The sequence below is a fragment of the Anas platyrhynchos genome, chromosome 17 (assembly GCF_047663525.1).
Source record: "Anas platyrhynchos isolate ZD024472 breed Pekin duck chromosome 17, IASCAAS_PekinDuck_T2T, whole genome shotgun sequence".
NCBI classification, from domain to species: Eukaryota; Metazoa; Chordata; class Aves; order Anseriformes; family Anatidae; genus Anas; species Anas platyrhynchos.
In genome coordinates, this window is record NC_092603.1 from 1,720,814 (window position 1) to 1,732,726 (window position 11,913).

The 11,913-nt window shown below is 55.0% G+C and overlaps 1 protein-coding gene across 24 annotated transcripts in view; it reads left to right on the top strand.

Annotated features, from left to right (window-relative positions):
- Nucleotides 1-11,913, top strand: part of TNXB (tenascin XB) — a 38,765-nt gene that overhangs the window by 857 nt on the left and 25,995 nt on the right. For 20 of the 24 annotated variants that reach the window (XM_072024798.1, XM_072024802.1, XM_072024788.1 and 17 more), the window contains exons 2-14: nt 1,005-1,225; nt 1,746-1,982; nt 2,510-2,622; nt 3,416-3,569; nt 4,566-5,522; nt 5,599-5,688; nt 5,868-6,155; nt 6,897-7,190; nt 7,965-8,258; nt 9,673-9,966; nt 10,418-10,708; nt 10,968-11,261; nt 11,521-11,814. In XM_072024798.1, the coding sequence (XP_071880899.1) occupies nt 1,009-1,225; nt 1,746-1,982; nt 2,510-2,622; nt 3,416-3,569; nt 4,566-5,522; nt 5,599-5,688; nt 5,868-6,155; nt 6,897-7,190; nt 7,965-8,258; nt 9,673-9,966; nt 10,418-10,708; nt 10,968-11,261; nt 11,521-11,814 (3,817 nt within the window). In that variant the 5' untranslated portion in view covers nt 1,005-1,008. The remainder of the gene's footprint in view (nt 1-1,004; nt 1,226-1,745; nt 1,983-2,509; nt 2,623-3,415; nt 3,570-4,565; nt 5,523-5,598; nt 5,689-5,867; nt 6,156-6,896; nt 7,191-7,964; nt 8,259-9,672; nt 9,967-10,417; nt 10,709-10,967; nt 11,262-11,520; nt 11,815-11,913) is intronic. The other 4 variants (XM_072024783.1, XM_072024800.1, XM_072024797.1 and 1 more) reach the window with 4 other exon arrangements.

Genomic DNA, 11,913 nt, shown 5'->3' on the forward strand with positions numbered 1-11,913 from the left:
TTGCTGGTGCTGCTGGTGTTGCTGGTGTTACTGGAGTAATTGGCATTGCTGGTGTTGCTGGTATTGCTGGCGTTACTGGACTAATTACATTTGCTGGTGCTGCTGGAGCTACTGGAATCACTGGAGCTATTGGAATTGCAGGAGTTACTGGAATTATTGGCATCACTGGCGTTGCTGGCACTGCTGGTGTTACTGGGGTTACTAATGCTGTAGGTGTTGCTGGCATTACTGGAGTTCATGATGTTACTGGTGTTGCTGGGTTGTTGGAGGGTGGGGTCACTGGCATTTGCTGGTGGTTACTGGTGTTATTGGAGTTACTAGGCACTGGAGGAATGAAGCTACTGGAGTCAGTGGAAACTGTGGCAGTACTGGTGGCAGTACTGGTGCACACAGCTCACTCCAAGACCTGGGGCCACCCCACAGCCTCCAGCTCCCAGCTCCTTGAGGCCTCCATGGGGCAATAGGGCCCTCAGGGTCTGGGAGGGCAGGGAGTGACACCACAGCTGTGGGGCAGTGATGGTGTGGGTGGGTGTCGTGGGTCGTGGGTGCGATGGAGCAGTGCCATGAATGGGTCATGGGTGCAGTGGTCATTGGTGCTGTGGGTGGCCGCTGTGGGTGGCACAGGTCAGAGCTGTGGGGCAGTGCTGCCATGGGTGCTATGGATGAGTGCTGTGGTCTGCAGGTGCCACGGGTGGGTGCTGCCATGGGGGTATGTGAGGGGTGGCTGCTATTTCTGTTTCCCTGCACGGGTTCCCCTGGATGCCCCTGGTCTGGGTGGCTGCTTGGGTGCCATGTGTCCCCCGTGGGTATCCCTCTGCCCTCCATGGGTGTCCTTATGTCCCATGTGTGTCTGCCATGGGTGCTGTGGGCATCCACGTGTCCCTGCAGGTGTCTGTGAGTCCCATGTTTTCCCCACACATCCCCATGGGCATCCGTGGGTCTACCCGGGTGTCCACATTCAACCCCGTGGTCCCCCGTGGGTGCCATCTATCCCCTCCCTGCAGGATCATGAGCCTGGGGCTGCCACTACTGCTGCTGGTGTTGACACTGCAAAGGGTGCAGGGGGGGGTAGGACCCCCCCCTGGACCCCCACCTGGCTCCCCAGAGCTCCCTTGTGGGGCTGCAGCACTGGAGGCAGTGCTGGGGCGCCTGCGGGAGCTGGAAGGAGAAGTGCGGGCGCTGCAGGGGCAGTGCGGGGACAACGGGGGGCCCCAGGCCGGCACCGGTATGGGGATAGGGATAGGGAGGGTGGGGGGATATGGGAGGCATATGGAGGTGTGGGGGGGGGCATGGGAGAGTGTGGGGGACATGAGGGGGGGGAGCACGGGGGATGGGGACATGGGGCATATGTTTGGAGACACTGGGGATATGGGTGGGACGCAGGGGGGAAGCATGGGGGATATGTTTGGGGACTTGGGGGATATGGGGGGGAGCATGGGGGATAGGGACATGAGGGATATGTTTGGGGGCATGGGGAATATGGGAGAACGTGGGGGGGAGCATGGGAGGTATGCAGGGGACAGGGGACATGGAGTATAGGGTGGTACAGGGGAATGTGGAGGAAATTAAGAATGTGGGGGGGTGGATAAGGGGAACGGGGGTGGGATATGAGGGGGTATGAGGGACGGGGGGAGGTTTGGGGGGACATGGGGGGCTTATGAAGGAATATGGGGGATGCAGGGGGTGGAATGAGGGGGGTTACATGGGGCACATGGGGACCAGGAAGACAATGCACATCCCTGCAGGGCGCACGGCAGCACGGGGACTGTGCAGCACCCCTGAGGCAGGGGGCTGCGGGTGTGGGTGCCGGCTGGGGGAGGGTGGGGGGGGCCTCCCCTGCCCCGAGCCCCGATGCCCCCTCGACTGCAGTGACCAGGGCCGCTGCCGGGCTGGCCGCTGCCACTGCTTCGCCGGCTTCACCGGGCCATCCTGTGCTACACCTGCCTGCCCCCCCGGCCGTGGTGGACCCCACTGCACCCTCGGTATGTCTCCAGGTGTCCCTATATGTCCCCAAGCATCCCCACTGCCCCCCAGCTTCCTCATCCAAACCCCCACCCCCTCCCCCCAGCCATGTTGGGTCCTGATACCCCACATCAGTGTATCCCCCAGTATCTCCTGCTGTTCTATAATGCTCACTCTGTGTCTCCATCCCAGTGCTCTTGGTTGTCCCCCACAGAGTGCCCTGGGTTCCTCAGTGCTTCTGGTTTCACTCCCAGCCCCTCCTCAGAGTTCCCCACTGCTTCGGGTGTCCCCATGGCCCTGGGGGTGTCCACTATCCCAGTGTCCCCATGGCTTGGGCACTCTTGTTCCTTGGGCACTCCTTCCACGTCCCTGTGCTTGTCCCCATCCTCTTGGTGCCCTGTCCTGTGGTATCCCCAGGGTGTCCCCACTCCATGGGTGCCCCATTCCCAGGTGTCCTCGTGTTGTTCCCAACCTGTGGTTGCCCCATCCTGGGGTGCCCCAGAGCATCCCTGTGGTGGCACCTCCCAAAAGGGCTGTGTCCCTGCAGAGATCCCCGCAGTGACACCACGCTTGACTGCACGCAACCAGACCTCCTTCCGTGTGAGCTGGCCTCGGCCGAGCATGCCCGTGGATGGCTACCAGGTGGCCCTCATCCCCATGGTAAGCTGGGGACAGGGACAGGGATTGGGGTGTGTCCCCAGCAGAGCAGTATCCCCAGTGTGGTAGTGTAGCTCCAACATGTCTTCAATGTGTCCCTTGTCCCCAGGATGAGTTGGTGTCCGTAGCCATCTGCTTCTAGCCCTTCTGGGGACACCTCTGTTGTATCCCCAACATGTCCCCAATGTGCCTGTTGTCTTCACACCAAGCCAAGGGCCAGGTCTCCATGCTGCTTTGTGGCTCGGGGATGGGGACATCTCTTCTTTGTGTCCCCTGTGCCCAGGGTGAGCCACAGTGGTGTGACCCATCTGTTGCCTGTCCCCAATACATCTGTTGTCCATAGGATAAGCCAATAGCTGTGGCCACCCTCCTGCTGCCTGGCTTGGGAATGGTGATGTGTCCCCAGCACAGTGTCCCCAGGGTGTCCCCAGCATGCCCCATATCCCCAGAATGAGCTGCAATGATCTGCCTGCAGCTCTGCTTAGGGACTGGGACATGTCCCCACTGTGGTGTCACCAGTGTGTCCCCAGTAGCTCCCCATGAGGTTCCCCAACATGTCCCCCAGCCCCAGGACAAACCATTGTATGCTGCCACCTACCTGGCTCAGGGATAAGGTGTCCTCACCACTGTCTCCACTGCATCCCCACTTCGGTGCCCTCAATATGTCCCCAGTGTGACTCCAAGACATTCCCCAACTCCAGGAGAAGCCATTGTGGCCACCTGCCTGCTGCCTGGCTCAGAAACAGGTCCCACTTTGGTGTCCCCAACGTGTCCTTGACATGTCCTCTCTCCCCAGGATGAACCAGAAGCAATGGCCACCCACGAACTGCCTGGCTCTGCTGTCACCTTCGAGGTGACAGGGCTGGTGCCTGGAAGTGCCTTTGAGCTCTTCATCCAGGCCCAGCGGGACCAGCACCTCGGGATGCCTGGCACCCTGCGCGTCCGCACCTGTACGTGCCACCTGGCCTGGAAGGGCTGGGGACTGGGACAGGCATGGGGACAGTAATGGGGACAGCATGGGCATGGGAATGTCATGGGCACAGGGGTGAGGACAGGGGTTGGGGGTGGGACAGGGGTGGGGAGAGCATGGCCATGGTGGCTGGGACAACATGGAGATGGGAACAACATGGGGGTGAAGACAGGAACAATGCATGGATGGGGACAACATTCAGCACAGGTACAGGAACAGTAGCACAAGGACAGACATGGGGACAGGGATGATGCAGGCACAGTAATGGGGACAGCATGCGCATGGGGATTGGGTGAGGACAGGGATGGTGTGGGGAACAAGCATGGACATGGGGATGGGGAGGGCATCAGGATGGGAATTGTACAGGAGTGGGGACAGGAACAAGGATGTCACAGCCACAGGGATGGGGACAGAGACAGGCATGGGGGTAGGGGTGGGGATGGAGACAGACATGGGACAGGGATGGTGACTGGGATGGGAATGGGTACAGGGGTGGTGCCTGCAGCCTCTGTCTGTCCCCATGTGTCTTTATGTCCCTATGGCTCTGCGGGTCCACGTGCGTCTGTCTGCCCAGAGGAGGTCTGTGTGTCCCTGTGGGTCCATGTGTCCCCCCAGCCCTGTCCATCTGCGTCTGCCCCAATGGATCCATGTGACCCCAGTATATCCCCACGTGTCCCCATGGGCCCACGTATCCCCACATCTACTGGGGCCTCCCTGTGCGTCCCTCTGTGCCCTGGGTCCAGATGTTTCCAGTCTGCCCCCACGAGTCTGTCTGTCCCAGTCCGTCCCCATGAGTCTGGGGGTTCCCAGTCTCTCTCTGTGGTCCCAGATGTCCACAGTCTGCCCCTTTGTGTCCATGTGTCCTAGTCTGTTCCCATGTCCATCCACCCCTGTGTCCCTCTGTGGGTCCCTGGGTTGTGGCAGATGGGGGCTATTGAGGTCAGGCTGCTGACCCTGATCCCCTTTGCTCTCACAGTGATTGCCCAGCCCCTGCCCACCCACGGGGGGCCCCTGGGGTCCCCTACATTCCTGGCATCTCCAGTGGCCCCAGCATCACCATCAGCCCGAGGGTCTCCAGCATCCCCACGGTCCCCAGTGTCACCAGCATCCCCAGGGTCACCAGGGTCCCTGGGATCCCCGGCATCACCAGTATCACCGGATGCATCCCTGGTCTTACCAGGGTCCTTGGGGTCACCAGCATCCCCAACATCTCCAAGGTCACCGGGATCCCCAGCATCTCCAGGGTCCCCGAGGTCACCAGCATCCCCGAGGTCTCCAGTGTCACCAGTGTCCCCGGCATCACCAGCTTCCCCTGAATCTTCATGGTCACCAGTGTCCCCAAGGTCCCCAGAGGCACCAGCATCCCCAGTATCCCCAAGGTCACCTGCATTTCCACAGTCCCCAACATCACCAAAGTCCCCGGTCTCCCCAGCATCTCCCATGTCCCCAGTGCTCCCAGGTGTTCCATCTCTGCATGACCTGGGGGCTAAGCTCTCATCCTATAACGGGTCATTGCTGCAGCGCCTGGAGAGCCACCTCCGGGCCACGGACTTCCCTCTCCGGGGTAACCAGACAGTGCCTGCAGTGGCCCGAGCCATCCTCTCCTACCTGCTTCGCCGCAGCCCAGCCTCGCTGCGCTACCAGTTCCTCCGCCACCTCCACCAAAGTCCCCACCCCAAGCCCCAGCTTATGCCAGGGGCTGCCGGAGAGGCCCTTGTGGACCTGGATGGGCTGCGGGGCCACTCAGAGACTGTGGTGATCCGCTACCGGCCCCTGGGGGAGCCAGAGGGGGCCGAGGGGGAGCTGCGGGTGCCAGGGGACACAGCAGTGGCCCGGGTGCCAGGGCTGGTGCCAGGGGCCATGTACCGGGTGGAGGTGCATGGCGTGGTGCAGGGGCGTGTCTCCAAGTCCTACACATCCCTGGTGACTGCAGGTGGGTGACAGGGACAGGGGTGGGGACAGCATTGCATGGGAGCATCTAATAACCCACACTGCTCTCTTGGTTGCAGGGGTAGGTGGCACCAGTGAGCCCCCGATAGACTGGGAGCATCTGTATGAGATGGAGCTGACTGAGCCTCAAGGTGCCATGGCCAAAGCAGGTACCCCCAAGTGATTCCTGGCAGCACTGGGGAAAACCCAGGTGTTCAGGCTCACTAGCTCTTGGTATCCAAGTTGGGTGTGGTTGGAAGGAAGGAAAAAAGGAAGGACAGATGGAACGATGAATGGATGGACACATAGATAGATGTTTATGTCTTGCACTGTGCCACCACCATTGCAGCCCCGTCAGAGGAGGAACCACCACACCGGCCTCGTTTGGGCGAGCTCACGGCCTCCCACGTGACACCCACCACTGTCCAGCTGGAATGGAATGTCCTTGAAGGCACTTTTGACTCCTTCACGGTGCAGTACAGGGATGCACAAGGCCAGCCACAGGCACTTGCTGTGGACGGTGGGTCCCGCACAGTGACTGTTCCTGGGCTGTTGCCTTCCCGCCGCTACAAGTTCAATCTGTACGGGGTGTGGGGGCGGAAACGTATTGGTCTTATCTCCACTGATGCCATCACAGGTGAGGGCTGCTGCATGCTCCATCCGTGTTCCCTGTGGACCTCCATGTGGGGTCCTTGACCTTGAGAGATATAGGAACAGCCTTTGGTGGTAGGCTTGTGTGCATGCAGGGTCCAAGGGATGGAGAGGTTTGTATGAAAGGATGGATGATTAGATGATTATGTGACTGGCTGATTAGATGGTAGATAAATTGATAATTGGGTGGATAGTGGGTCAGATGGTTGGGATTGAATGGAAAAATTACTGGATGAATGGAAAAATAGGTGGATGGACTGATCAATGGATGGATAGACAAATAGATGGAACCATAGATGGGTGAAGGCATGTGTGTTTGGATGAATAGTCAGATTGCTTAATGAATGACTAGGTGGATGGTTACATGCTTAGTTATTTGTGTTAAAGTATCTGTGAACATATGTGAGGGAGAAGAGGCATGGAAAGACGGTAGATGATTGGACGGAAGGATACAAGGATAGGTGGAAAGACTAATAGATGGATGGATGGACTCAAATACAAATTTGTGGAAGGCTGGCAGGCTGGATTAACTGGCAAAAGATAATTAGATGGATGACATTGGGAAAACAAATGGAAGAATGGGAAGATGGATAGATGGGTGAGCTGAGTGATGGGTGGGTGATTAGATGGATGGATGCACATATGAATTAATAGGTGCATGGATGAGTAGATAGAAGAAAGGGTGCTTGTCCCCTGTGTACCCTGTATTTTGCTGTCCCCATTACAGCCCCAGCACTCCCAAAGGAGGACCTACCATCCCAGCCACGCCTGGGTGAGCTCACAGCCTCCCATGTAACCCCCGACTCCATCCAGCTGGAATGGAGCGTCCCCAAGGGCACCTTTGACTCCTTCGCAGTGCAGTACAGGGATGCACAAGGCCAGCTGCAGGTACTGCCTGTGGATGGTGGTTCCCGCACAGTGACTGTGCCAGGGCTGTCACCGTCTCACCGCTACAAGTTCAACCTGTATGGGATGTGGGGGCGGAAACGTGTGGGACCCATCTCCACTGATGCTGTCACAGGTGAGGGCTGCTGTATGCCATGTCCTTGTCCCTTACACACCGTGGTTTTAGAGAAAAGTGGGAGCAAGGGCGGGGTCCATCCAGGGTCCTTGGCCCATTTAGGAAATTGGTGTATCTTTTGGGTTGTGCCTGGTGACTGGATGAAGGGATGCAGGAATGGAGTGATGGGGGCAAGGAAAGTTGCAGATGCGGGGATACTTCTTTTGGCAGTATCCCTGGTTAAGTGGCAGAAAAGGCAAAAGGCTGGATTTTTGGAAGGATGTTTGGTTGTGAATGTTTTCTGTAAGAGTGGATATATTTCTAGGTGGGTGGGTATGTGGATGGTTGGAGGGATGGACCTAGGTTTGGATGGATAGAGAACTGGAGAAATATCTGATCAAATAATGGAATGAGAAACATTCTGATTAATTGGTGGAAGAAGGGAGTGGTGAGCAGAGAGCTAAACGAACGTGTAAATCACTGATTATTTGCTTGGATGTTTGGTGAAGGTCCTTGTTGTCTGATTACTGGGGTGAATGGCTGGAGATATGGATGAGTAGAAGTGTGGGTAGATGGCTGGAAAAGTGGTTTGTTTATAGTTGTAAGAATGGGTCAAAGTACAGGTGGCTGGATGTACCTGAGGTAATAGTTGGAAAGCTGCTGAGTTGTGTCTAAGGGTGTATGGAAGGAAGGCTGCATAACTACTGATGGACAATTGCATCGGTGGATGGATGAATGGATGTCTAGGTGGACTGATGGGGTGATATGTATGCCCAGTATTGTGCTGTGTTGCAGATGCAGTCATACCAGAGGAGCAACCACCATCTGAGCCACGCTTGGGTGACCTCACTGCCTCCCACGTCACCCCTGACTCAGTCCAACTGGAATGGAGCATCCCCGAGGGCACCTTTGACTCCTTCGTGGTGCAGTACAGGGATGAGCAAGGTCAGCCACAGCTTCTGCCCGTGGATGGAGATTCCCGCACAGTGATTGTGCCAGGGCTGTCACCATCGCGTCGCTACAAGTTCAACCTGTATGGGATGTGGGGACGGAAACGTGTGGGCCCCATCTCCACTGATGCTGTCACAGGTGAGGGCTGCTGTTTGCTGCACTTGCATCCCCTTGTGAGCCCTGGGTTTGGATCAGTGCAGGAGCTAGGCAAGGTTCTGGAATGAATCTCTTGAGACTTGTAGGAAAAAAAAACATCTCTTGGGTGCTGAATACAATGAAGGGATGGAGGTATGGGAACATGCAATGTTGTAGTGATGAATGGATGGACGGACGGATGGACGGACAGACAGACAAATGTGTGTCTAGTTTACTGGCTGAAGAGATGGAGGGACAGATGGTAGGTCTGATGGGTAGTTCAGTGGAGACATGAATGGACAATGACAGATGGATAAACTGATGAATGGATGGACGTTTTGATAAGTTTGTGACTGATTCATGCACTGAATGCTAGCTTGAAAGACTGGGTGTCTGCATGGTTAGATGAGAGGATGGAAGGGTGTATGGCTGGAGGGATGGTGTAACAGTGTGCTAGATGTCTGGTTGGTTGGAGGAGTAGATGAAAGGCTAGATAGTAGTCTTATGAGAGAATTAGGATTTTCCTATGAAGAGAGGCTGAGAGAGCTGAGGCTGCTCAGCCTGAAGAAGAGAAGGATCTGGGGAAACCTTATTGTAGTTTTTCAAAACTTAAAGAGGGCTTATAAAAAGATGGAGAGCAACTTTTTGCTTGAGTAGATAATCATAGGACAAGGGGGAATTATTCTAAACTAAAAGAGGAGAGATTTAGATTAGTGGTTAGGATGAAATTCTTCTCTCAGGGGGTGGTGAGGCTCTAGAACAGGTTGCCCAGAGAGGTTGTGGATACCCCAGTGTTCAAGACCAAGTTAGATGAGGCCCTGAGCAGCCTGATCTACTGGGTGGCATCTGCCCATGGCAGGGAGGTTGGAACTAGATGATTTTGAGGTCCTTTCCAACCCAAGCTGTTCTGTGACTCTGTGATTCTATGAAAGGTTGGAGCTGATGAGCATTTGATGTCCTTTTCAAAGTGGCTGTTTGACAATTTGATGATGATTCAATGATTCACTGATTAATGGAGTAAGAAAAACCTGGATGAACATATGGAGCAGCAGGCAAAGTGCTAGATCATGGACTGTTTGTTTGATGGGTCAAATCATGGTGCTTGTTGACTGGATGATTATCTGGATGAATGTCTGGACAGATGGCTGAATAGAAGGGTGGATGGATGGTTGGAAATGGATTTTTTTTTTTTTTTTTTTTTTTTTTGTGGTTACAAGTATGGATAAAGGGATGGGTGTGTGGATGTTTAGATGTATTGACAGCTGGGGGAATGTTGAGTGGAGGATAATGGTGTATGAATGGATGTTAAGTCAGTAAACTGGTGGAGAGTTCCATGGAAGGCTGAAAGGAAAACTGGAGGTATGGACAAAAGGAATGAAGCATGTTTATGGCATGCATTATGTCCTGTATGTTGCAGCTGAAGTCAAGCCGAAAAAGAAACCACCATCTGAGCCACGACTGGGCGAGCTCACAGCCTCCCACATCACCCCCAGTTCTGTCCAGTTGGAATGGAGCATCGCAGAAGGCACCTTTGACTCTTTCACAGTGCAGTACAAGGATGTGCAAGGCCTGCCACAGGTGCTGCCTGTGGATGGTAGTTCCCGTACAGTGACTGTGCCAGGGCTGTCACCATCGCGCCGCTACAAGTTCAACCTATATGGGATGTGGGGGCGGAAACGTGTGGGCCCCATCTCCACTGATGCCATCACAGGTGAGGGTCTGATGCATGTTGTGTTCGTGTCTCCTGTGGGCTGTGTATTTCGAGTGTGGCAGGAGTCTTGTGAGGGCCCGTCATGCGTAAATATGAATTAAGAGTCAGATGGACAAATGACTGGATGGATGGATGTACATTCACATAAACAGCTACATCAAAGGAATGAGAAATGACTGTTTGGTTGAGTTTCCTGGCAGTTAGGTGGCTCTGTTGATGAATGTATGGACAGACAGATGACAGATGGATAGTTAGTTTGGAGCTTACATGGACAGTAGATGAATGAGTAGATAGAGTTCAGAGATGAAGGAATGATTAATTGAATTTATGGGTGTAAGGATGGATTGTTCAGTACACAAAGAGATACAAATATGGAGGAATGAAGTGACAGAGGTAGGGAAGGGAGGATTGACAAATGTTTCTGCCCTGCATTGTGTCCTCTGTGTTGCAGCTACAGTCGAAAGGGAAAATAAACCATCTGAACCACACCTGGGGGAGCTTACAGCCTCCCACATCACCCCTGACTCCATCCAGCTAGAATGGAGTGTCCCTGAGGGCACCTTTGACTCCTTTGTGGTGCAGTACAAGGATGCACAAGGCCAGCCACAGGTGCTGCCTGTGGATGGAGATTCCCGCACAGTGACCGTGCCAGGGCTGTCACCATCGCGCCGCTACAAGTTCAACCTGTATGGGATGTGGGGGCGGAAACGTGTGGGCCCCATCTCCACTGATGCTGTCACAGGTGAGGGCTCCTGCGTTCTATGTCCATGTCCGTGGATGCCTTGGTTTGGATTCTCAGTGACAGCAGAGGTAGGCTGCTTCCAAAGTCCTTGGCACTTCTGGGAAACAGGTGCATTTCTTGTGTGGTACGTGGGTAGTGGATTGAGGGATGGAATAATAAATTGATAGATAGTTGTATGGATGAATGAAGGGAAGACTAGGTGGATGGATAGATGGATTGAGAAATGTTTATGCCCTGCAATTTGTCCTCCATGTTGCAGCTGCAGTAGAGCTGGAAAAGGAACCACTATCCGAGCCACGTCTGGGTGACCTCACAGCCTCCCACGTCACTCCTGACTCAGTCCAGCTAGAATGGAGCGTCCCTGAGGGCACCTTCGACTCCTTCACATTGCAGTACAAGGATGCCCAAGGCCAGCAACAGGTGCTGCCCGTGGATGGAGATTCCCGCACAGTGACTGTGCCAGGGCTGTCACCATCGCGCCGCTACAAGTTCAACCTGTATGGGATGTGGGGGCGGAAACGTGTGGGCCCCATCTCCACTGATGCTGTCACAGGTGAGGGCTCCTGCGTTCTATGTCCATGTCCTTGGATGCCTTGATTTGTGTTCTCAATGGGAGCAGAGGTAAGCTGCTTCCAAAGTCCTTGGCACTTCTGGGAAACAGGTGCATTTCTTCTGTGGTACCTGGGTAGTGGATGGAGGGATGGAATACTAAATTGATAGATAGTTGTATGGATGAATGAAGGGAAGACTAGGTGGATGGATAGATGGATTGAGAAATGTTTATGCCCTGCAATGTGTCCTCCATGTTGCAGCTGCAGTAAAGCCGGAAAAGGAACCACTATCCGAGCCAAGTCTGGGTGACCTCACAACCTCCCACGTCACCCCTGACTCAGTCCAGCTAGAATGGAGTGTCCCTGAGGGCTCCTTTGACTCCTTTGTGGTGCAGTACAAGGATGCACAGGGGCAGCCACAGGTGCTGCCTGTGGACAGAGATTCCCGCACAGTGACCGTGCCAGGGCTGTCGCCATCCCGCCGCTACAAGTTCAACCTGTATGGGATATGGGGGCGAAAACGTGTGGGCCCTGTCTCCACTGATGCTGTCACAGGTGAGGACAAGTTTTGTCAAGTCCACTCTCCCTGTGTGTTGTGTCTGGCTTAAGTCAGGAAGCTTGCGAGGTCCTGTAGTTTGTTCTTTCTGCTTTGTG